The sequence below is a fragment of the Cricetulus griseus genome, chromosome 6 (assembly GCF_003668045.3).
Source record: "Cricetulus griseus strain 17A/GY chromosome 6, alternate assembly CriGri-PICRH-1.0, whole genome shotgun sequence".
NCBI classification, from domain to species: domain Eukaryota; kingdom Metazoa; phylum Chordata; class Mammalia; order Rodentia; family Cricetidae; genus Cricetulus; species Cricetulus griseus.
The window spans coordinates 142,127,685-142,150,648 of record NC_048599.1 but is presented as its reverse complement, the minus strand read 5'-3'; the positions used below and the strand labels follow the sequence as shown (position 1 = coordinate 142,150,648).

At 52.4% G+C, this 22,964-nt stretch overlaps 1 protein-coding gene and 1 long non-coding RNA gene across 2 annotated transcripts in view; one reads left to right on the top strand and one right to left on the bottom strand.

Annotated features, from left to right (window-relative positions):
- The window catches only part of LOC113836466, a 78,611-nt gene extending 71,717 nt beyond the window's left edge, over positions 1-6,894 (bottom strand). The window contains exons 1-2 of the long non-coding RNA XR_004770639.1: positions 6,847-6,894; positions 6,356-6,714 (exon numbers count right to left, since the gene is read on the bottom strand). This is a non-coding gene — a long non-coding RNA (uncharacterized LOC113836466). The remainder of the gene's footprint in view (positions 1-6,355; positions 6,715-6,846) is intronic.
- Ier5l (immediate early response 5 like) lies at positions 6,853-9,547 on the top strand. The gene is given in 4 exon segments (XM_027423195.2): positions 6,853-7,461; positions 7,464-7,532; positions 7,535-7,636; positions 7,639-9,547. Coding segments are annotated over 4 exon segments (1,230 nt in total). The 5' UTR covers positions 6,853-7,046; the 3' UTR covers positions 8,283-9,547.
- Positions 9,548-22,964: the final 13,417 nt, after the last annotated feature.

Here is a 22,964-nt window from a genome sequence, read left to right as displayed (position 1 = left end):
GATCCGGACTAAGAAGGGTCTCTTCTGGAGTCAAACCAACCTGACCTGCCTGTGAAATGGGTATGACAGCAAAAACACTCAGCCAGGTCCCTGAAGGGTTCCATGAACTACTCACATGTAGAACTTGGTGACACACAGTGAACCCTCAGCAAATAAGCTAAGACAAAGACACAGAGCCACCACAGAGGCACAAGGTCTGGGGAAAGGAGCCCTGGACTCTGCATCCCCCTTTCTCTTCCCCACTTCTCAGGCCCTCTGGGGCCACAGGTGAGGTCCCTCTTACATTCTTCTTGAGCAAAGCTGCAGCTTTGAAAAACACACCTGAGAGGAGGGATCAGGGACAGAAACAAAGAGGCAGCAGGTGCAGCTTGAGGCAGCAGAGCCTGAGTTCTCACCCCTACTCCTGCACTGGCTAGAGGGAGGGTGAACAGCCCAAACCAATTCCTGTCTCGGTGCCTCTGTTGCCCATCTGCACGGCAATAGTACCTGAATCCCACAGAGCCAGGTAGGCTCGATGATGAGGTCATGAGTTTGGGGGCTCTTCATACCTCTCCCAGAACCAGGACCAGAACTCTAAACAGAGGGTCCTGCTCCGTTTTGGTTTCTTGGTTTTGTTTGGATTTTCTGTTTTAATTTATTTTGAGACAGAAGATCAAGTAGCCCATGCTGACTTGGAACTCAAAATTGTTATGTAGCCAAGGATGACCTTGAACTCCTGATCTTCTTGTCTCTGTCTCCAAAGTGCTGGGATTACATGCGTGTGCCACCGGTCTGAGGTGTCAAGCAAGCATTCTATCAATGGAGCCACATCTCCGGTTCCGTTCTGGTTTTGCTTTGTTGTTTTTGTGGTAGTGTGGATTGAACTCAGGGCTTGGCTAGGTAAACATTATTACAGAGCTATGTCCCCCCCCCACCTTATTTTTTTAAACTTATTTTAAAACAGGGTCTTACCAAGTTGCCCACACTTGCCTTAAACTCTTTCTGCAGCTGAGGCTGGCCTTGAATTTACTATCCTCCTGCCTCAGCCTCTAGAGTAGCCGGGTGTCATTGTGCTCCCTTGCACTCACTTTCCTCATACACACTTAAGTGTGAACACACACAAGAAATAGGTTCTTAAGAAATGCTCTCAAAATGAAAACTCTTCTTTATTCCATGGAGCCAGCATTAAAAATTCGCTAGTTTGGGGGAGCAGGAGGGACAGAGCAGCAGCCTCAGCTTCAGGCCCTGAAAAGTGAGCGGGAGGGTATACCCATCAATGAAGGAGACCTGACCCTCTGCCCAATGGCCTGGGAGGATTCGCACTGTCCCTTCCCTCCAGCCCCCCCGCCCTTGCTTCCTGTATTGTTCAAGGCTATCTTGCTTGCTGTGACAGCCTGTATAACCCAGGCTGGCCTCTAACTCCCTAGCCTCTTGCCCATCCCCACCTCCCCAAGCCCAATTCATGGGCATTGGCCACCACACTCAGGGCTTCCCACTTCTTTCTCTGTTCACTGACTCCTTGTTTGTCTCATCTGAAATGTAAGGAAGGTTCCCGACAGCAGGAATCCTATGGTCCTGGGAGCTGAGCAAGAGCCAAGTAAACAGTAGGCACTTAATGTATAGGAAAGAACCAACAAGGTATGAGCAAGACTAAGGCAGAAGGGTGGCAGGCAGGTTAGGGGTGGGAGAAGGCCACCTCTCCCCAGCTCAGGCAGAAGTTGGTTGGGTACATAAGCCACAGTGCTCATGTGGAGGTCAGAGGACAGCTTTGTGGACTCCTCTCCTTCCACTCTATGTGAGCTCTGAATTGAACTTGGGTTGTCAAGCCCTTTACTCAAAAAGCTACATCAGGGTAGGGTCTGTCCACCCATCGGTTTCCACAACCCCATTCCTGCTGGTTTGTTTTTGTTTGGTTGGTTTGGTTTTTGTTTTTTGAGACAGGGTTTCTGCTGTCTGCTGTCCTGGAACTTGCTATGTAGACCAGACTGGCCTCGAACTCAGAGAGATCCACCTGCCTCTGCCTCCTGAATGCTGGGATTCAAGGCGTGCGCCACCACCTCCCAGCCCATTCCTGATTTTTAAACCAAGGTCCTGCTACTCATTATGTAGCACAGGCTGGCCTCAGGCTCAAGATCCTTCCTCTCAGCCTCCCAAGGTACCAGGATTACAGGCAGGAGCCATCATATCCAGTGTCACTCTGTGTCTGTTTGTTTGATTTGGTTTTTGTTTACTGCTGCTGGCCTTGAAGTCACCCTGTAGCTCAGGCTGTTGTTGAACTCAGGATCCTCTTGTCTTTACCTCTCAAGTGCTAGGATGACAGGTTTGTGCCACCACCACCAGGCTTGCAGCTCTACTTCCCGGGCCTCGGTCCACTTGGCTCTCAAATGGGCCTTGCAGCACTGCCCACATCATTCAGATGTTTTGAGAATTACTGAAAAGTAGCACAGCCCTGACACAATGGGGTCTGGGGTTGTTACTTGTATGTTGGGCAGGGGCAGCCTCCACCACCCAAATAAAAATAAAGTCCCAGATTCTGTTCTAAGAGCCTTAGAAACTCCCAAGGTCTGTACTGAATTCTAAAAATAACTCCCAGTCAGGAAGGTGTAGCTGTCGCCACTCACCCATCCACTCTCCCAGCCCAGGCCAACAAAGATTAACCCTGGCTACCCAGGGTAGTGTCCAGTAGGACTGTGGGAAAGAAGAGAAGAAAACCGTATGTAACTCCTCCCAAAGTCTGTTCCCCCTTCCCCCAGCTTCCCAAAGCACTTTCCTGTCATTTGATGCTGGACCCACAACCCACACTCAATCTGTTGGGACACCAGGTATCCAAATTACCTAGCGCACTGGTCTTGAAGGCTCCAGCTGAGTCCTTGGCAGACATCACTAATCAACTGGGGCACATACCAAATCTCTTTTCACCCAGAGCTCCAGGCAGACATTACTAATCAATCAGATGGCCCAGGGGATGAAAAGGATATTTCAAATCCGACTTCAGGAAGCAAGACTGACCTGCTGTGTGTTCTTCCTACAACCTAGCTCAGTGCCTGCACTTTACCCACCCTACAACCTGAGTGAATGAGTGAATGAATGAACAAATGCACACCCAGCCAGCCCAAGTGCTCTGAAACCTAAGATACAAGAGCTAACAGCAGCACCCAGCACATTCTCCCCACAAGTACAGTTACTTGGAGGACCTGTGAATGACAGTGGTGGGGACTATGTCCCCTTCACCCACCCTGGAATGGTGTCCATCTCCTCCAGATCCCTGTCACCTCTCCTCCTCACTGTGTGACATCAGGAAGGGCACCTACTCTCTGTGCCTCTGCTTCCTCAGTGGATGTGGATTATAAGAGGCCCCTGCCTTAAAGACAGTGCTGGGTTCAGCCCTGACCTGGCTAATGAGAGCACAAGTTCTTCACAGCCGAGGCAATGCCAGTCTTCCTTACCACACAGAAGGGCCTTGAGGACCCAATGTCTTCGTAGGTACTGTGCCTCTTGATAGGACCATGTGAGGCAAAGAGACACTGTTGAGTTCTTAACTCCACCAGGGTTACTGGCAATGTATGGTCATTTAGGGCTGGGAATGGCTGCTGTCATGGTTTCAGAACCCCAGCCTTACTCCCCAGCACAGGGGCTACACAGTAACCTTCCTGGGCACAGCTATGATTCCTGCATCTAAGATTCACCTGCTTCTTGGATTCAGACAGGCCTCAGCAATGACTCCTACACTGCCGTGCCCTGCTGCCATATGAGGCCTGGGGTCTCTGACCCCATGGAGCAAGCCACATATCAAACTACAGGAGGCTGCTGAGGATAAGATCTTCCTCCCCTTCCCTGCTCCCTAGAGGCTGGAGCACAGGGAAAGAGGCAGGCATTGAAGGGGCATCTGAGCCAATTCCCAGAGCATACCCCACCCCCCTCGCTGGACCTCAGTTTACCCACGTGGAAATGGGTGCTTTCCCTTCATCATTATGATACCTTCTGCACATTACATTCACTGATTTGCTTTTCCTACAGATGTTTATTGAGCACCAACTGTTTACCAGGTCTTCCCTGGACCTCCTTCTTATTCTATACTGGAAGTCCTTCTTCCTCTTTGGCCTTAAGGTCTTGGTTTTGTCATAGGAAGCATCCTGGGCCTCCCCCATGTCTGCTCTGTGAGATACCATCTACCTTACCTGCAGGGCAAAACTATGTCTTGTTCTTTCATACACTTCCACAGCCTCCAGATAATGCCTCCGAAAACTTCTCCCAGGAGATTGAGCATATAAACAAACTTAAGAGGTCCAAATCTTCTTCCCTCTACTCCTAGCACAATGCCTCCAAGGTGCTTTTTGCCTGGGCACTCTTCTCCCACCCAACCACCCCAAGAGCCCCCAAGGGTGAATCTCATCACTGGCCAGGTGCTTCTCTAGATGCCCCTAAGTCTGAGTATGCAGCTTTCTGTGCTTACAAGGCCTAAGGGCTCCAATGTGAGGCTGGTATTACCAGGTCCCCAGTGATCCATGCCCTGCTCAGAGCCTCCATCCCAGCAGACACTTGGTAAATATTGAGGTATTAATTAACTTCCTCTAGGGAATGGTGACTCAGACCAGATGTAATCACTCCAACTCAGGGAGGAAAAGCGATCGCCCCAACCTCGCTCAGGTGATCTCCACAAGGTGACTGCTTAGGGTCCTGCAAGCGTGTGTGTGTGTGTGTGTGTGTGTGTGTGTGTGTGTGTGTGTGTGTGTGTATGCGCGTGCGCACGCGCACACACACACACACACACAGAGTCCTGAATGGTCTCTATCGCACTCTGCGGAACCATTTTGTGCCCAAGCAGAGGTTTGCAGCCCAGGGGCTGTGAAGAGTACTGGTCCTGGAGCTTGGCAAACACACACACACACACTTTGAGGGCATCAAATCATTCATCAGGAGTTAGACCCAAAGAACTGGACCTGGCTCTACTGGCATATTTTCAAGCACCTACAGAACAGGGTTCAAATCCTGCCACCATCCCTTTCTGACTCTGTGACCTCAAGTCTCAAGTTTCTTCAGTAAATACTGGGAAAGGACAGCACACACTGTGGGCCAAAGTCCCATGATTCCAGCTTATCCTCCCCCATCCCCAGCTATGGAGTGGGATAAAGCATTCCACTCTGCCACTGTAGCCTGTACACCTTTGAGACAGGTGTTCAGGAGGTGGGGGGGGGGGTGTGTGTGGATCGCCACATGGCCAGTAGGATGCCAGTCAAGAGTGCACCACCCCACTCCCCAAATGTAATCCTGACCCTTTGAAGCAGGGGTGGGAGAGGTGACTGCCCAGGGGCACCTTCTGGTGGAAGAAGCAGAGCCTGTGCCTGGGGAGCCCTGTGGTCTTGGGCCAAGCCTCGTCATCGCTAGTGCCTCAACTTCCTCATCGGAAAACCTGAGCAAACTGTCCCCTACTTTTTGACAATTTACCTTTAAGAAGATGCAAAACCTTAAAAACAACCTTAAAGACAACTATCACTGTGTCCTCGCCTATAAAGAGCAACCAGGACAGCAGGGTGGGGTGTCTTTGACTCCAGCCAAGAGACAGAGGTACTGAGAGGGTCCAAAGACAGCGAGTGTCAGAAGAGCCTCCACACCAGCCCTACAAGATCCATCCCATCGGTCATCGGTTGTCTCTGTGGACACTGCTTGTCCTTCAGGGATCCAGCCCTGGACCCTTCCTGGGCCAGTTTCCTGACTGAAGCACTTCAAGAAGCCTTGAGCATTGTGAATCCAGCCCCAGCCCCAGCCCCAGCCCCAACCCCTCACCCACCTCCCAACCCCCGCCGCAGCAACCCTCTTCCTCAGTAAGCTTCTCGGCAGAGACTACCAGGAATCCTTATCCTGTCCCCACTGGTCGGTGGATAACTCAGAACAAGGACATATATGACGAAGAGTTTTTGACCTGGGTACTCCTGGGGCTCAGGACTCTGACCAAATCTTTACAGGTTGTCCCACTCAAGTGGGTCTCAGGACCGGGCCCAGAGAACCTTAGAGAGAGAGATTCAAACCTTTCTGATAAGGGGCCCTAGCTAGGCACACAGTAAGTGCTTCTATTGTCATTGATATTAGTGAGGCAGGAAAGAAGTGGTTACCCAAAGGTGAGGAGGAAGCTGGGGTGCGTTCCCCTACCTCCACCCCACCCCCACCCCGGCTGGCTTAGGACGACGAAGCTTCTCTTCTAGAGATCCAAATTCACTGGGGTTTGCAGTCAGAGGAACCTTCCCCGACCATTCCCAGAGGCCCCTGGTCTAAAACATCAGGGAATCTGGTCCCAAACTCTTCCATGCGGGTTCACTAGTGCCCAGCTGCGCTTCCCAGCCCCCCAAACACACACCAGCTTTCTCGGGAGAAGGCTCACCTCTCCCAGATTCCCCTGGCCTTAGCAGGTGAGAAAGAGGAGGCGCCGCGTGGCCCGGAGCGGGGAACCGCGCGCACCTGCTGCAGGTGAGGCCCAACGGTGCGGAAGGGGGCGGAGCCATCTCCGCGGCGCTCAGGTGAGCCGACCCCCAGCTCGCGGGAGCCAGGTCCAGGGTAGCCGCAGTCCTCAACGTGGTTCCCGAGAGACGACCGACGCTGTGGGCGGCTACCTAGGAAGCTCCGAGTCCCACGCGGTGCCGCGGCCCCAGGAGAACATTCGAGGCAGCAGCGGCGTTGGAGGCCCGGGGTCCGTTCGGTATTTGAATAGCACAAAGGAACCGCCTTGGTCTGATTGGTCAGCTAAGTGGCCCCGGGGCGGGAAGCGGCTGTCATTCGGGAAGCTCAGAAAGCTTCTATTGGCTAATTTGCAGTGGGGCGGGGCGCTGCTGCTCAGCTAAATAGCTGGGGCCGGGGCCGGCCGAGGCTCATTGCTTTGGCGCCGTCTGGGGAGCGTGAGCCTGCGGGTGCGGTGCAGCGCATGGTGGCGGCTTCTCTCAGAGCGCCGCCGACCCGCTGACCCGGGCTTGGTTCCCTGTGCACAGTGCGCTCCGGAGACCAGCTGGAGGTACACGCAGCAGCAACATTAGCAGCAGCAAAGGCGGCTGCTCCGCCGCTCGCCTCTCCACGGGAGCATGGAGTGCGCCCTGGACGCCCAGAGCCTGATCAGCATCTCCCTGCGCAAGATCCACAGCTCCCGGACCCAGCGCGGTGGCATCAAGCTGCACAAGAACCTCCTAGTGTCCTACGTGCTCCGCAACGCGCGCCAGCTCTACCTGAGCGAGCGCTACGCCGAGCTCTACCGGCGCCAGCAGCAGCAGCAGCAGCAGCAACAGCAGCCGCCCCACCACCAGCACCAGCACCAGCACCAGCACCTCGCGTACGCGGCACCGGGAATGCCGGCCAACGCGGCCGACTTCGGCCCGCTCCAACTTGGCGGCGGGGACGCGGAGGCGCGCGAGCCGGTCGCCCGGCACCAGCTGCACCAGCTTCACCAGCTCCACCAGCTGCACCTCCAGCAGCAGCTGCACCAGCACCAGCACCCGGCGCCAGGAGCTGCGCGGCGGCGGCGGCGGTGGTGGCCGGAGCGCCCGCGGGCTGCGGGGGCGCTCTCGAGCTGCCGGGTGCGCCGCGCTCCAGCCGCCGCACGGCGCGCCCCACCGCGGGCAGCACTTGGAGCCGCTGCAGCCGGGTCCTGCGCCGCTGCCGCTGCCGCCGCCCGCGCCGCCGCGCTCTGCCCGCGGGACCCTCGCGTTCCGGCTGCCTGCTCTGTGCCCTCGGCGCCCCCGGGGGCTGCCCCACCGACCGTCGCCGCTTCCTCTCCGCCCGCCTCTCCAGCCCCTTCCTCGTCCCCTGGCTTCTACCGGGGCGCGTACCCGGCCCCCTCGGACTTCGGTGTGCACTGCAGCAGCCAGACCACCGTGCTGGACTTGGACACTCACGTGGTGACCACGGTGGAAAACGGCTACTTGCACCAGGACTGCTGCGCCTCCGCCCACTGCCCCTGCTGTGGCCAGGGCGCTCCGGGACCTGGCCTGGCGTCCGCCGCTGGTTGCAAGCGCAAGTATTACCCTGACCAGGAGGAAGAGGACGACGACGAGGAGGACGCGGGTGACCTGGGAGCCGAGCCCCCCGGGGGCGCCCCGTTCGCCCCCTGTAAACGCGCCCGCTTTGAGGACTTCTGCCCGGACTCGTCCCCGGACGCGTCCAACATCTCAAACTTGATCTCCATCTTTGGCTCGGGCTTCTCGGGGCTGGTGAGCCGACAGCCGGACTCCTCGGAGCAGCCGCCGCCGCTCAACGGGCAGCTGTGCGCCAAGCAGGCGCTCGCCAGCCTCGGCGCCTGGACTCGAGCCATTGTCGCCTTCTAGGGACCCCCGAGGGCATGGGGACCCTGGGCCCCGCGGGGCTGGGGCCAGACAAAGACTCGGCCAAGGGACGGTAGGGAGCGAGCGGGTCCTGGCCACTCGGGGCAAGCTGGGGGCGAGCAGAGGCTGTTTTATAAATTGTAAAATAAAAAAAAATCTAAAAAATCTTGGACTTTATTTTTGCAGAGAGAAAAAGCGCCTATTTAAGTATGCTTTGTGTTTCTCTTACTCTTTTTTTCTTTTTATTGTACTGATTGCAGTGGTGTTTAGCGAGGAGCCTGCCACGTGAGGCAGGGCTGCTGCCCGGAGGAGGTGCGGGGTAGCCGGGGGCGAGGCTGGGTGCCGGGGCGCGCAGGGGGCCAACGCAGGAGGGCGCGGGGCTCGGGACGCCGACTCCAATCAGTTGTCAGAGCCTGGAAGCCCGACGTTCCGCTCTCCTGAGTTCCTCTCTGGGGTGAGGAATGGGTCTTGTGAAATTCTGAGCAAAAAAACAAAGGCAAACTCTATCTCCAAAAGGGACGTTTCGGTCACATTTCCTCTCTGGGGGCGGCCTCCAAAGTTCTCAAAATGAGAAGGCAGAAATGAAAACACTTCAACTTTTTTTTTTCTTTTCTTGCCGGGGCGGGCGTCTAGAACCCCTCCTCTCTCCGCCCCTCTGGCTCGGTCCTCCTCCCCTCCTCCACCGCCTCCCGGACCAGGGGGAAGGTGGCGCCCGACACCCCGACACTCAGCTCTGTTGGGGAAGGGGTGGGGGGCGAGCAGGGCGAACTACATTTCCCATCATGCCCAGTACTGCGGTCCTCACTAAACAAAAAAGGAAGTCGATTCCTTCACCTGGATCCCCGGCGGCCCCGGGGGAGGGAGGGGCCCGGACCGCGGACTGCTCTGGAGACTTTTCGCTTAGCTTCACTTAGCTCCTGGTCAGTTGTGGTGTTTGTGTGCGCGCTTCTAAGTTACCTTGTCTTGCTTCAGTCTTCGGTTCCATCTCATGAAACCAGCATTGTTCCAGCCTGTGAGAACCCTGTCTGCGTCCTCAGCTCAATAGATTTTGTTTAATTTAAAAGCCTTTTGTTGTGAGAAGGTGAGGTTCGCCTAGACCCCCTCTGAGTCTCTACTGTCACCACCCCAGGGACTCCAAAACAAGTTGCCAACCTTACCTTCCTGGCCCTTCTTCCTCCTGTATTTTTGTGCATACTGAATTGAATCTCACCGGGTAAAACTGTTCAGATTGTTTAAATTTATAATCTTAATAAAAAGTCGACTGTAGAGCCTATGGTAGTGCTTTGCTTTCACATGGGCCTAGAGGTGGGAGAACCTAAATACACACACACACACACACACACACACACACACACACACACAGACACACACACACCAGCTCTCCAGACCTGCGGGCCGGATCTGCCCAAGTCGCAGGGAGGTTGGGAGTCCCGGGTGTGTGTGTGATGCGGGTTCCAGGGATAGAACGCGGTACTACTCGTCTTCCAGTTCCCCTCCCCCCACCGCCCTCACCAGCGGGTCCTGCCCCCATGGGAACCGGCTACCCCGGGGTCTCCAGCAGGAAGCTGAGCCAGCCTCCAACACATCTCCCTATGCAACCAAGGTTGCAAGGGCCTACTTGGCTCCTGGTCTGAGCTCTCCGCAGCCTGAAGACTTCTGGGCCACCCACACTCCCTACCCCGCGCCTCAGACCGCACGTCCGCACATCTCAGGCAGCAACTTGGGGAAGTTTTTTCCTTTTCTTTTTCTTTTCTTTCTTTCTTTTTTTTTTTTTTAAGTTGAGTTTGTTATCACTGCTCGGTGCCACTTGGTGGTGTGCTGGCGGCGTCTCCCTCCCTCGCGCTCCTCCCCTCTCCCTTTCTGCTCCCTCCCGCCCGCCTCTCCTCCCTCTCCAATGGATGGAGGCAGGAAGGCTCCAGGCGCGCGCTCCCCTCTGACCACCTACGGAATGACCTCAGAGTGGGAGAATGTGCCAAGGCCCGGAGGAAGCTCGCGTTCTTCCCACTGGAACCAAATTCACATCTGGAGCCCGGGACTCCGGCCCCAGGGCACGCGGGTGGTTCCAGTCTTGCTAGGGGGATAGGAAAGAACGAGCCGGGGTGGCGTGGGGAAGGGGGTGTATGTGTGAGAGATAAAACGGCAGCCTCTTGCTGTTTGGGGGTAGCATCTCTGGCGATGTCTCTGTCTCAGGCTGTCTCCCCAAAGATCTTTCGCTTTCACTGGCTCGCCCCCGCATTCCCCTTCCCTGCGTAAAATCTCCCAGTCACTAGCTGGACGACTCACTCTGCCCCACCCCACACGCCTCACTGGGCGACAGGAGGCGCTGTCGCCCGGGGTCCCCAGCCCAGACTCCGAGAGGCGGATGCTATCCATTCTCAGGGGGCGCTGCACGGCTCTGGATCTCGCTGTCGCGCGTGGCGAAGTTCTTGGGGACACTCCAAAATGGGGGGGGGGGCTGCGAAGGTCCGCGATCCGAGTTGGGGAAGAGGAATGCTCTGGAGGTGTGAGTTACCAAAAGGAAAGACACCTTCACCCCTCACCACCCCTGTGTTCTCGGCCTCCCAAGGGAAGAGCCTAGAGCTGCCTGAGGAGGGGGAGCACATCTTAAAACCCCTCTTCCATTTCCCCCTGCAAGTCCAAGGAAATAGCTGTTGGAGGCACAATTTTGTCAGTTCAAGCCAGTTGCCACGGCTCCACCTAGCGCCAATTGGAGGGCGCTGCAGCGTGTAGGGATGGGAGTGGGCGAGGCGCAGCGGGGGGCGGCCGGGCTGCTGGGGGAGGCTCCGCACGCACCCGCGGCCCAGCATTGCATCCCCACCCAGCCCTGGCCTGAGCAGGGACGGTGAGCGTGGAGCTTCCCCACTCCGAGTCCGCGTGGAGGAGGGCACGTGGTCGGGCGCCTTTGTTGGGATTGTGGAGCTGGGCACAGCAAGACTCCCTCTGAGGGGCTTGGGAGCTTTGCATTCATCCCAGGACCCGTGTGGTGAAGACGTGTGGGTGTTTGGGTGCGAAATTAAGGCCCTGGGATCAGCAAGACCACAGACTAAGGGTCTCCTCTCCCCACCCGAGCAGGTTTTCTGAGCTTAAACTCAGGACATATTGGACACATTGGCATCTAGTGAAATTGGCGGTTGGGGGAAGAGCTCAAGGAGCGAGCTGCAACAGAGAGGACCCTCAGCCCCACTTATCTTTGCAGGGCCCAAGCACCTCGAGCAATAAAATAAAGAGTTAATGCCCTGCTCTACACAGATACTCCCCTAGAAACAGCGGTCACAGAGCACCCTGCTGAGGGCCACAGCCACCCTACTACTGCCTCCAACACGTGAATCTCCAAGCATCCTCTCAGTCCATTCACAGCCCCTGGAGCCTCCTGCGCAGCCCACAACGTGGCAGCCCAGAACTCTCTGAGACCGATGCCCCTCACGGGCATAGCACCACAGAAACACTGGGGAAGGAGTTCTCCGCACGGGGAATGGGGGTGGGGGAGCAGTCAGGTTCATAGACCCTCTCCCTCCAGCAAGAGCAAGGTTGAAGGGAAATAGGAAGACTGAGGGCTCCTTGTGGTGGCAAAAGGCAGTATCCAGAGAACCGAAGCTCGGCCCTTGGTCCTCCGCAGCTAATCGACTCTCCCCCAACATAAAACACACATCCCAAGGCTGCCTGTGATGCTGGGGAAGGGCTGAGCCAGGCTCTAACTGTGTTTGGAGCTAGATGCCAGAATGACAGCTATGGAGCCTCCCGGAGCTTTGAGCTACCGTCCAGAGAAGACTGGGGCTGGGGATGCTGCAAAATCCGTGAGGACCACTGAGCTAAGAAAGAGAATGCACATCAAGAGCTTCCTCTTAAGGTCTCTGTCTGCACTGTGTGCTTAGACCCTGGAAAGCTCTCTTCACTCAACACCACCAAAGCAATAAATAGCCCGAACAGCAAGTGTCTCTGTGGATTACTGATTTCAGTCTCCCAGCCATCCTCAAAGGTGGATCCAGCCTTTTGGAAATAAGAACTCACATCCAAGGTCACCCCACTTGGTAGCAGGCACCTGTTAGAGCTTACGGTCTGGTGGGAGCTGGCAGGCTGGAAGCAACATTCATCCTTCAGTGCATCGTTATGCAGGGTCCAGGACAAAGGCAGAGAAGACACAGAAGAGGGTCTGTATTCCACCCATCTAGGACTATCCTATTCCTGTGTCCTTTAAGACTTTTGGTAAAGGACAATGGAGTGACTTGAGCAAAAGGTGGGACCTCTGGAATGGAGGCATTAAACTGTTCATCAGGCAGGGGTACCACTGGCTTCAGGCACAGCTGGATACAGTTGGAGATTTCCCAAATAATCTCAGTGTCTGGAGCTCCTCACTCTCTCTTACTACAGAGCTATGGCCTCCCAGCTCATAGCTTTGCCACCAGAAAGGAACCACCTCTTTTGCTAACTTAAAAAATTCCAGGGAAAAACTGTTGGGTTCCCAAAGCTATGGCCAATCCCGGGAGGAGTTGGTGGCTGTCACTGGAAGCTCATGAGCAGAGAAATCTTTTCTCAGAAAAGGGTGTTGCCTGGTGAGTGAAGTACAGAGTGCCTCCAGAGGGGCTGTACTCTGGACTGAGGAGAAATTTTCTGATGGGGCCTGGCAGGGCCACTTGGGGACCTAAGCAACACTCAGCATAGCTCCAGAGAAGGTGTCTTCTCTCAGTATGGGACCATCTGGTACTTCCCTGATTTGCCATTCAGGAATGACCAAAGGCAGGGAAGCTGCAAGGACATAGCTTGCAAGGAGACCATAGTGGGAACTTGGGTGGGTCCTCCTGGACCAAAGTCCAGGGGAGAACTGAAAAGGGCTTCAACAGGTAGCCAAGGATGTCAGCCAGCAAACCAAAAGGAAGAGGAACGCTGTGAGGTCAGCATGCCACCTGAGGGACCTGGGGACAGCTGAAATCCAGACAGTGTGATCTAGTCTAGTCACCTGTTCAGATAAACAAGGTTGAATAGGCTCTTAAGGAAAGAGTTGAGCTGGTTACAGGTCACAGTAGGCAGGGAAGTCACAGATGACCTTGGCTCTTTGCATCTTCCTGAACACAACTCTGTAATTCCCGAATTTCTACAATGAGCATGTTTTATATTTAGAAGGAAAAAAGTGAACCCTGTGGGGTGGCAAGCACTGCCGTTAATGTAAATGAGCTGCCCAGCAAAGAGGAGGCAGCAGCCCACCCAGCCCCTCTGGGGCAAGCACCACCCAGAAACACCTGACCAAGCAGAGCTCCAACTCTGAGCGGTGCTTTCTCTTTCGGTCTTCTGGTCCTGGGGATGGAACCCAGGGCCTCCCAGGTGCTAGGCCAGACTCCAGCACCAAGCTCTCCTCTCCATCCCTGCCCAGCCCTCTGTTGTTAAATGAAATATGAGAGAAGAACACACGTTTAGGTCAGGGGTGTAGTTGGTGACAGAACAGGCCCTGGGTTTGATCCCCAGCTCTGAAAATAAATAAACAAACAAACAAATAAATAAATAATAAATGGCTGGAGGTGGCCACTCAGTTAAGAGTATTTATTTGCTACTCTTGCAGAGGACCTGGGTTTCGTTCCGATCACAATGACTCAAAACTGTCTTTTAACTCCAGTTCCAGGAGATCTGATGTCTACTCCTGGCTTCTGTGGGTACGAGGCATGTACATAGTGCACACACATACATGCTTTCACACAATCACACAAATAAAATAAAAATAAACAAATTGAGCACTCAGGAGGCTAAGACAGCTTTTAGACCAGCTTGGTCTACATAGCAAGCTCCAGGCCAGACCATCTGAGACCCCATCCCAGGAGAAAAGAAAAAAACAAACAAAAAAATAACCCGACTTTTAAAAGGTACTTATTTCTAGCCAGGCATAGAAACCTTTAATCCCTGGACTTGGACTTGGGAGGCAGAGGCAGGGAGGCATAGTATCTTTGTGTGCTTGAGGCCACCATGGTCTACCTAGAAAGTTCTCAGGCCAGTCAGGGCTACACAGTGAGACCCTTTCTCAAAAAAGAAAGAAAGAGAGAGAGAGAGAGAGAGAGAGAGAGAGAGAGAGAGAGAGAGAGAGAGAGAAAGGAAAAAGAAAAAGTTTAAAAAATATATTTCTTGGGGCTGGAGAAATGGCTCCACAGTTAAGAGCACCCACTTGGTGACTCACAACTCTAACTCCAGTTCCAGAGAATCTGATGTTCTCCTGACCTCCACTGGCACTGCACACACATGGTATACATACATACACTCAAGCAGATACACATACACACACAAACACATAAAACATGCTTTTATTCGTAAGTATTTTGTCTGCATTATGTCTGTGTACCAAATATGTGCCTGGTACCCATGGAGGCCAGAAGAAGGTATTGTACAGCCCCCGCCCCAAAAAGTTTTTTAAATAAACAAAACAAACCTACATGCTCATCTTGTAGGCATTATGGCACCCTTTGAAGAGGGCCTCTTGTGTGTCTCTGGGTGACATATGTGTGTACCTGTGCATGTGGCAGTCTAAGGTTGACACTAAGTGTCATTATTCTCCAAGTTATTTTTAGAGACAGAGTATTCATCACTGGAGGGAGCCTCACCCACAGATTAGGTTGAATTGCTAGTGAGTTATAGAAATCTACCTGTCAGCTGGGTCGTGGTTGCGCACGCCTTTAATCCCAGCACTCAGGAGGCAGAGGCAGGTGGATCTCTGGGAGTTTGAGACCAGCCTGGTCTACAAGAGTGAGTTCCAGGACAGCCTCCAAAGCCACAGGGAAATCCTGTCTCAGAAAAAAAGAAATTCACCTGTTTAACCCACCCCACCCCCAGTGGTGGGGTGACAGGCTCAGTGCCCAAAGTTTATACGGGTGCTGGGATCCAAAGTCAGGTTCTTGTGTTCACAGCAGGTGCTTCCCTAATGGAACCATCTCCCAGCCCCAAGTTCACTCCCTATCTCTGAGACCTATCCTGGTGCAATGAGGCAGATGTTGGGGAGGGGCATTTTTTAGGATGATGTCAGAAGCTACAGAGGAAGCCACTAAGCTGAGTAGGAAGAGCAATGGACCTTGGTCTGGAGAGCTTGGTGCAGTTTCTGGCAAAGCTGAGCATCTATCCACCTTGGCCCTGAGGAGGCACTTCCTTCTCCTAACAGGTCCATGTCGCCTCATCTCTAAAGCTATGGGGAGAGGAGAAAGGTCCCAGCCAGCTTTGACTTGAATACTCCAGATGTCAAAAAAAAATAACCACAGCTTCCAATCTACTGATAACTTCAGGCTACTGCCCACTCGGAGTTTAGAGATGCATAGGCAGCAATGTAAATCACAAAGATGCAAGGGGGGGGGTATATGCCCCCTGACTGTTGCACTCACACAATCAATGAACACTCATTCATTCAAGAGCTGCTTGGGCACCTAAATCTGCCAGACACTGCTAGGAAGCAGGCACAAGGCAGACAGTGGTGGGCTCTGCCTCAGAGAACCTGAAGTCTAGTGGGGGAGACTGGACAAGAACAAACAAAGAAACCGTTAAGCAAGTATTACAGGAAAGTGAAATCTGAGCTTTTGGCTGTTTGGAGGGGGTGAACCACTTGAGGTCTGGTGGTCTGGGATGATGTTCGAAACCTGAGCAGGCCAGCATACTAGTCAGAATTGGATAGGCTATGCTGCCATAACAAATTAAGCCCCAACCTGAAAGATCTGACAAGAGGGTTGTTTTAATCGTTGTCTTTATTTACTTCCGTGTTGTGTCTGTATACACATGGGTGCACACGCCGTGGCACACATGCAGAGGTCAGAGGACAACTTGGGGGAGTAGAGACTCTCCTTCCACCACATGCATCCTGGAGATCAGTCAGTCAGACTGGGCAGGCAGGCAGGCGACAGAAGCCTCTACTTTTGAGTCATCTGGATGGGCCCAAGGTTTATTTGTTTACTGCAAAAGTCCTGCCACATCAGACATTCCGTGGCTGCATCTCTCTTAGTGACTGTTTCAACTGCTTTTGTCTCAACCCTATGCTGCCACAGTGACAGACATCAAAAGCTACCATCCTGTGAAGGCTCTGCTCTGTACACCTCTGTATACCTCATCTATACTCCCGGTCATTGGTCAGAATTAGTCTTAGGTCTCTGTCTAACCCCAAGAGGAAGGGCATGCAAGGATGAAGGACTAACAGCAAGTGGAAAGATGACCCGAGAGCTGCACTGGCTGTGGGCAGGGCTGGCCAAGACAGAGGGCAGGAGATAGTGGCAGATGGAGCCTGGATGTCAATGATGGGTCTAGATGGAGGTGTCAACTATCAAACCATGGAAGCTCAGTTTGCAGGGGAGGGGGACGACACTCAACATGCTTAGACTCATGTCTCAGCTCTGCCTCTACCCTGGGGGAGGGAGCCAAGAACCAGTGGTCTGACACTTCTGAGTTTGGTCTCCTTAGAGAGAACCAACTGACTGTAGGGACTCAGCAAAGCCTGGCATCTAGCTAGCACTCAGAAATATCCACAGTTCTTGGTGTTGCAGGAGCCTCTTTCCTTCCCCTAGGCCAGTGGAAGGGAGGGGCTGGGGTTGGGTGAGGAGCCAGCAGTCTGGGCAGCTGACCCAACCAGTTTTCCTGGTTGTACCTGGCAGGCTGTGGCTCCAGCAATCTTGTCTGTTGCCTTTCCTGTGTGTGTGTGGGGGGGGGGGGGGAGTCTGGCTGTGCACTAGGTTCCTCCTGCTACAGAAAGCCAACCAAGCCGTATAGTTGACTGTGGATTACCAGCCACGCCCTCTGGAGTGCAGGGTGTGGGGCGGGATGGCGAATCTAGGCTGGTAGTTCCAGGTCAGCCCAGAGCCACACTGGGTACCCGCCAAGTTCTGCTGCACATAAGTGATTCACCTTCCCAAACTCCAGTTCTTCATCCACAAAATTGGGTTGCACATGTGCAGTGAGCCCCGAGGCAGTGCCTTGCACAACTGGGTGACCAGTCAGGGAGACTACCATTTGGATGGCTAGCTCTTCCCAGTTTGTAACTCTCCTGAAAAGCCAAGACTTTCCCCCTAAGGCTGCCCTGTTAAAAACCCAGCCTAAGAAGCAGGGATCTTTTCTCGAGGGCCCAACCCTGCCCTCTCGACCTGGAGACACAGTGGATTGTCTTTCCTAGGCTGCCAGTCATCTTTTTACTGTCAGTTTGCCTGGCTGTTTTTGGGGTTTTGTTCTTTTGCTGTGGGGGCAGTCACCAAGTAACCCAGGCTAGCCTCAAACCCATGATCTTTCTGCCTCTGCTTCCAAGTCCTAGGACTGCAGAAATGCACCACCACACCTGGCCTGGCACTCGTGTTTAAAATAAGTTAACTGGGGTATTCAAGTAAAAAGCCCTGTAACCCCAAAACCACAAATAAACTCATTTTCAGAATATAAAGACGAAAAGGCTAACACCCAGCAAGACATCTAGGGATCTCTTGGGCATGTCTGTGCTAACAGCATTGTCTCAGGGAATGGAGATGTAGCTCAGTGGTTAGTTAGGGTGCTTGCCTAGCATGCACAAGGCCCTGGGTTTGGATCCCTAGTACTGCACAAACTGGGTGTGGTGATGCACACCTGTAATCCCAGAATTTGGGAGCTGGAGACAGGAGGGTCAGAAGTTCAAGGTTATCACCAGCTGCATAGCAAGTTTTACTTGAGAAGCTGTTTTTGTTGTTTTATCTGTGTGTATGTTTGTGGGGGGATGGATCCTGCACATAAGTGCAGTGCCCACAGAGGCCAGAAGAGAGTGCATCAGAGCCCCTGGAGCTGGCAGTTGTGAGGCCCCAATGCGGATGCTTGGGAACTGAATCTGGGTCCTCCGGAAGAGCAGCACAGACTCTGAAGCAACACAGCAACTCTCTGGTTATTCTCGTTTAAAAAGGAATCTCAGCCATGTGATGATGGCACACACCTTTAATCCCAGCACTTGGGAGGCAGAGGTAGGTGGGTATCTATGAGTCTCAGGCCAGTCAGGTCTACAAAGTGAGTTCCAGGCCAGCAGGAAGAAGGCTCAAAGGTGCTTTGCCACCAACATGATAACCTGAGTTCAATTTACAGGTCCTAAAGACTCTGCAAATTTTCTCTGACTTCCATGCAGGCCTTGGAAGGCACTTGCTCACAAACACACACCAAGTAAAAAATTCCTAATGTATAAAAAAATTTTAAAGGGAGCTAAGAAGATGACTCAGAGGGTAAAAGCATGTACAGTTCTTGCAGAGAGCCTGAGTTTAGTTCCCAGCACCAGTGCCAGGCATAGGCTAAGGGCTATTTCCTTCAGATCTAAGGAAATTCAATGCCTTTGGCTACCTCAGGCACATACATGTGCAGGCATGTAAGTGCACACAAACACACACAAATAAATCTTTAAAAGAAATTTCAGTCAAGATGTGCATGCCTTTATGGGCTGGCGAGATGGCTCAGAGGCTAAGACTGCTCTTCCAGAGGTCCTGAGTTAATTCCCAGCAACCACATGGTGGCTAACAACCATCTGTTATGAGATCTGGTGCCCTCTTCTGGTGTGCAGATATACATGGAAGCAGAATGTTGTATACATAATAAAATTTAAAAAAAAAAAATGTGCATGCCTTTAATCCTAGCAAGGGAAGCAGAAGCAGGCGGATCTCTAAGTCCGAGGCCAGCCTGGTCTACTGAGTGAGTTACAGGACAACCTCCAAAGCTACAAAGAAACTGTTTCAAAAAACAAGAACAAAAAAAGATATTTGTGGCTTGACTGACAAAATATTTGTCCATTCCAGAGTGTGTCTTAGAGAGGAAGCTATTGGCTTGGGTGGCCAAGAACCTGAGACTGGATAGGCCATGGGTTTAGGGGAAAACCAAATACTAAGAGAAGAACAAAGCAATAAAACAAAAGAACAAAGCAATAAAATGACTCCTAATGACATTCTGCTATATCCATAGATCAGTATCTCTCTCAGTCATCACCAGAGAATCTTCTCGAAGTAGATAGGAACAGAGACCCACAAATGGTCAACATGCAAAGATTTTGGGGGTCCTGGTCCTAAATGGGCTGTCTTCATCAAACCCTCCCTGCCCTCTGGCGGGTTAGGGAGGTACGTAGAAGAGGAGGCAGAAAGATTCTAAGAGCCAGAGGGAGTGGATGACACAAATAGTGTCCTCCAGACAGTACAGGACTGATGTATATGTGAATTCACAGGCCCACAAGTTCAAGCCAGATGGGGCCCCATCCCTAAGCAAAAAAACAGTTGCAATGGACACCAGCTTGTAAAAGAAAGAACACTTGTGGATGATGAGGCTCACTGAGTGTATCAGCCATACTTCAGGGAATGCCCCATGCCCGGGTATAGGTGGCCAATACAAAATGACCTCAATTGTATTTTTGTAGACCTTTTTGTCTTAAATTGTTTTGTTTGCTCCCCACCACCCACCCACCCACGACAGGGTTTCTCTGTATAGCTTTGGAGTCTGTCCTGGAACTCATTCTGTAGACGAGGCTGGCCTCAAACTCAGAGATCCGCCAGCCTCTGCCACCCAAATGCTGGGATTAAAGGCGTGTGCCATCAATGCCTGACACTGGTTTCTGTTTTTAGAGATTTTCTTGGTCTCCTCCCTCTCTCCTTTGGTTTTTTGAGACAGAGGTTCTCTGTGTAGCCCAGCACTCAAGTGTCAGAAGCAGGAGGATTTCTGTGAGTTTGAGGCCAGCCTGGTCTACATAGTGAGTTCCAGGACGGCAAGGGCTCGCTCTCATTGTGCTCCCTGTGCAGACCCTCCCACTCCCTTTCCCATGGGTCTAGCTTCCCATCCCAACCCTGCATTTCCTGATGAGTGCTCGAGCTGAAGGAGGAGCTCAGAGCTTGAGCATGATAGGCAAGCATTTTCTGGACTTCTCCATAGCCACGATTTTTTTTTTAATACTTTAAATTTTTTATTTTATGTGTATGTGTGTTTTGCCAGCATATGTTCATGCAATGTGTATACAGTGTGGGCTTCAGTCAGAAGAGGATATCAGACCCTCTGGAATTGTAGTTTTGAACTGTTATGCTAATTGAACCTGGTCCTCTGGAAGAACAGTCTGCATACCACTCAGCTGTCTTCCCAGCCTATAAAATTATTTGGTTTTTTTCGGGATAGGATTTCTCTGTGGCTCTGGAGGCTGTCCTGGAACTTGCTCTGGAGACCAGGCTGGCCTCAAACTCCGCCTGCCTCTGCCTCCCAAGTGCTGGGATTAAAGGCTTGCGCCACCAACGCCCGGCTAGTAAAATTGACATGAGGCTTTGTTACATATCCCAGGCTGACCTTGATTCCCAGTACTCTGCCTGCCTCTGCCTCTCAGGTAGCAAGGATCACAGTTCCGTGCTGCAAGATCACTAGCTGATGTTTCTTGAATACTCACTGCCCTGCTCTTGCCCTTAAGTTCCAAGTACCCTTCAGGGTTACACAGAGATACACACAGATACACACATTTCCCTTCAACTAACACATCAGTCAGCCTGGGTAGAACCTGAATGAGAAGGGAACGAACTTTCCTTTGTTCTAGAAATAAACCTGGCCTAAGATGTGATGCACATGACCTGAGGACAAGCAGAGCTGTGCAAGTGGACTCTCAGTGACATCTGACAGAGGTGATGGACAGCTCTAAAATTCCTCAAGTCAAGAAAGAACCCACAGTCAGGCATATAAACCCCAGCAATCAGGAGGCTGAGGCAGGAGGATCATGAGTTTCTGGCTAGCTTAGGCTGGATGTGCAGACAAGTCTCTAAGAAAAAAAGAAAAAAGAAATGTATGGGGTGGCTGAGTCAGGCTGGGCACTTCCTCTGTGACCCATTTTGGTCTGGTGCTGGCCAGGCATGGAAAGCCAGCCTCTTGGTAGGGAAATAAGAAGGTCCACAGGTGTTTCAGCTGAGCGTACCTTGGGCACATGAGGTCACCAGGCTCATGGCTCTCTTGGCACCTCTCTTCAGCCTTTTCTTGGTTTTTCTGCCAGAAACAAGACATTTGCAAAACCACTTCAAAGGTCAAGCTCTGTGGTTACTGTCTACAAACCATTAATCCAAGTTCTGAACTTGTATTTTGTTAATGAAGTCTAGAATGGGTTGGAGAGGTTGCTTAGCCAGTATAGTGCTTACCTAGAGAGCATGAAGCCCTAGGTCTGTTCCCCAATACCACATAAAAATAGGTTTGGTGGGCATACCTGTGATCCCAGCACTCAGGAGGTTAAGACAGGAAGGTGTGGAGTTCAAACTACATTGTAAGTTTGAGGTCCAGCTTGGGCTACATAAGACTACCTCAAGCCAGCAGAGGCAGGAGGATCTCTGTGAGTTTGAGACCAGCCTGGTCTACAGAGCAAGTCCCAGGACAGCTAGAGCTACACAGAGAAGTCTCAAAACCAACAAAAAGGCCCTAACTCATATCCGTATGTGTGTGTGTCTTTGGCACTGGTCACTGCCCTGATGCAGCTACACAGAGCCCATCTGGTAGTCAGCCAGGCCTGTGTCTAAATGTGAGATGAGCCTCCCCAATCCCCTCCCCTCCCCCTCAGTCCTCAGCAGCACTTCCCTGTGGTAAGCTGGTAGTATGTATGTGTGTGTATATATATATATGCCAGGGCTTAGGGCATCAGCCCGGGAGTGCTCTCCTCTTTCTGTAACTTGGCTGGTGTTTTTGACAGGCTAAAGGTACCCTTTAGGGAAGGCCACAAAATAAGAATCGAGTTGTTTCTGTGATTCAATTTGAACACTTGTGTGAAGAACTGGGTGCCCTGATACACATATGAAGCTGATGTTGCACAAACAGATAAGGTGGTAAACTTCATAGTACTCACCTGAGACATTTTTTCCTTACTTAAAAATGACATTAGAACATTTAAAACACCAAAGACAAGAATTTTTTGGCTTCCAGAGTCTCCCCTCTGCTTTGCAGACGCTTTTTTGTGTGTGTCTGCTGCATGTGTTTCCTCACCCCCAATAAACACCCTTAACAAAAAAACACCATGACAAGCTTTAAAGGAAATCATGTGACATTTTCCTGCTTTCAGAGCAACAGGCTTTTCATTTTCCTTTACATTGGGCTCCACACAATATTCCCCTGGCCCTGGCCCTAGCATCCCCAATGGCACTTACTGGTACAGCTTAGATACTGCACCAACCATACAGTAGGTAGGGAGGCAAGGTCCCTGGCTGGCAGGTCTGAGCGTATGACCAGCCTAAGGCTAGGAGGCTGATGAGCCTATCTTAGCCCCTACTAATGGGCTCTCTAGGAAAGAGGTGTCTGTGCCCAGAAAGGAGGAACTGCAGAGCCACAAACCCACAGTCTATGCTTGACTCCCTCACATGATGCAATGGAGACTTAAGGGGTCTGGAATGAAACTTAAGGTTCAGGGAATGGAAGTCAGAACTTAGAATGGCAAGTGATAGCTGACAGTGGGGGCTGAGCGGGCCATGGTGCAAGTAAAAGAGAGGCAAACAGATCTGGTTTATAATTTGGAGGGAAAGAGAGTCAGACCTGTTCAAGGGCTGGATTCCTGGGGTAAAAGGAATGGGGGTGGGTAATTACCTGGATTCAGTCTTGCTAACAGCCCCCTTACTGCAGAGAAGTCTCTCCTACTAGCAGGCAGTGTAATCTAACACACCAGGAGCAGCTGGAGGCCCTGGACAGCCACAGAAATCCTCCCAATGTCACCTTCACCACCTCTAAAACAGATGTGGTGACACTTTCATTGCTTATTGTGGG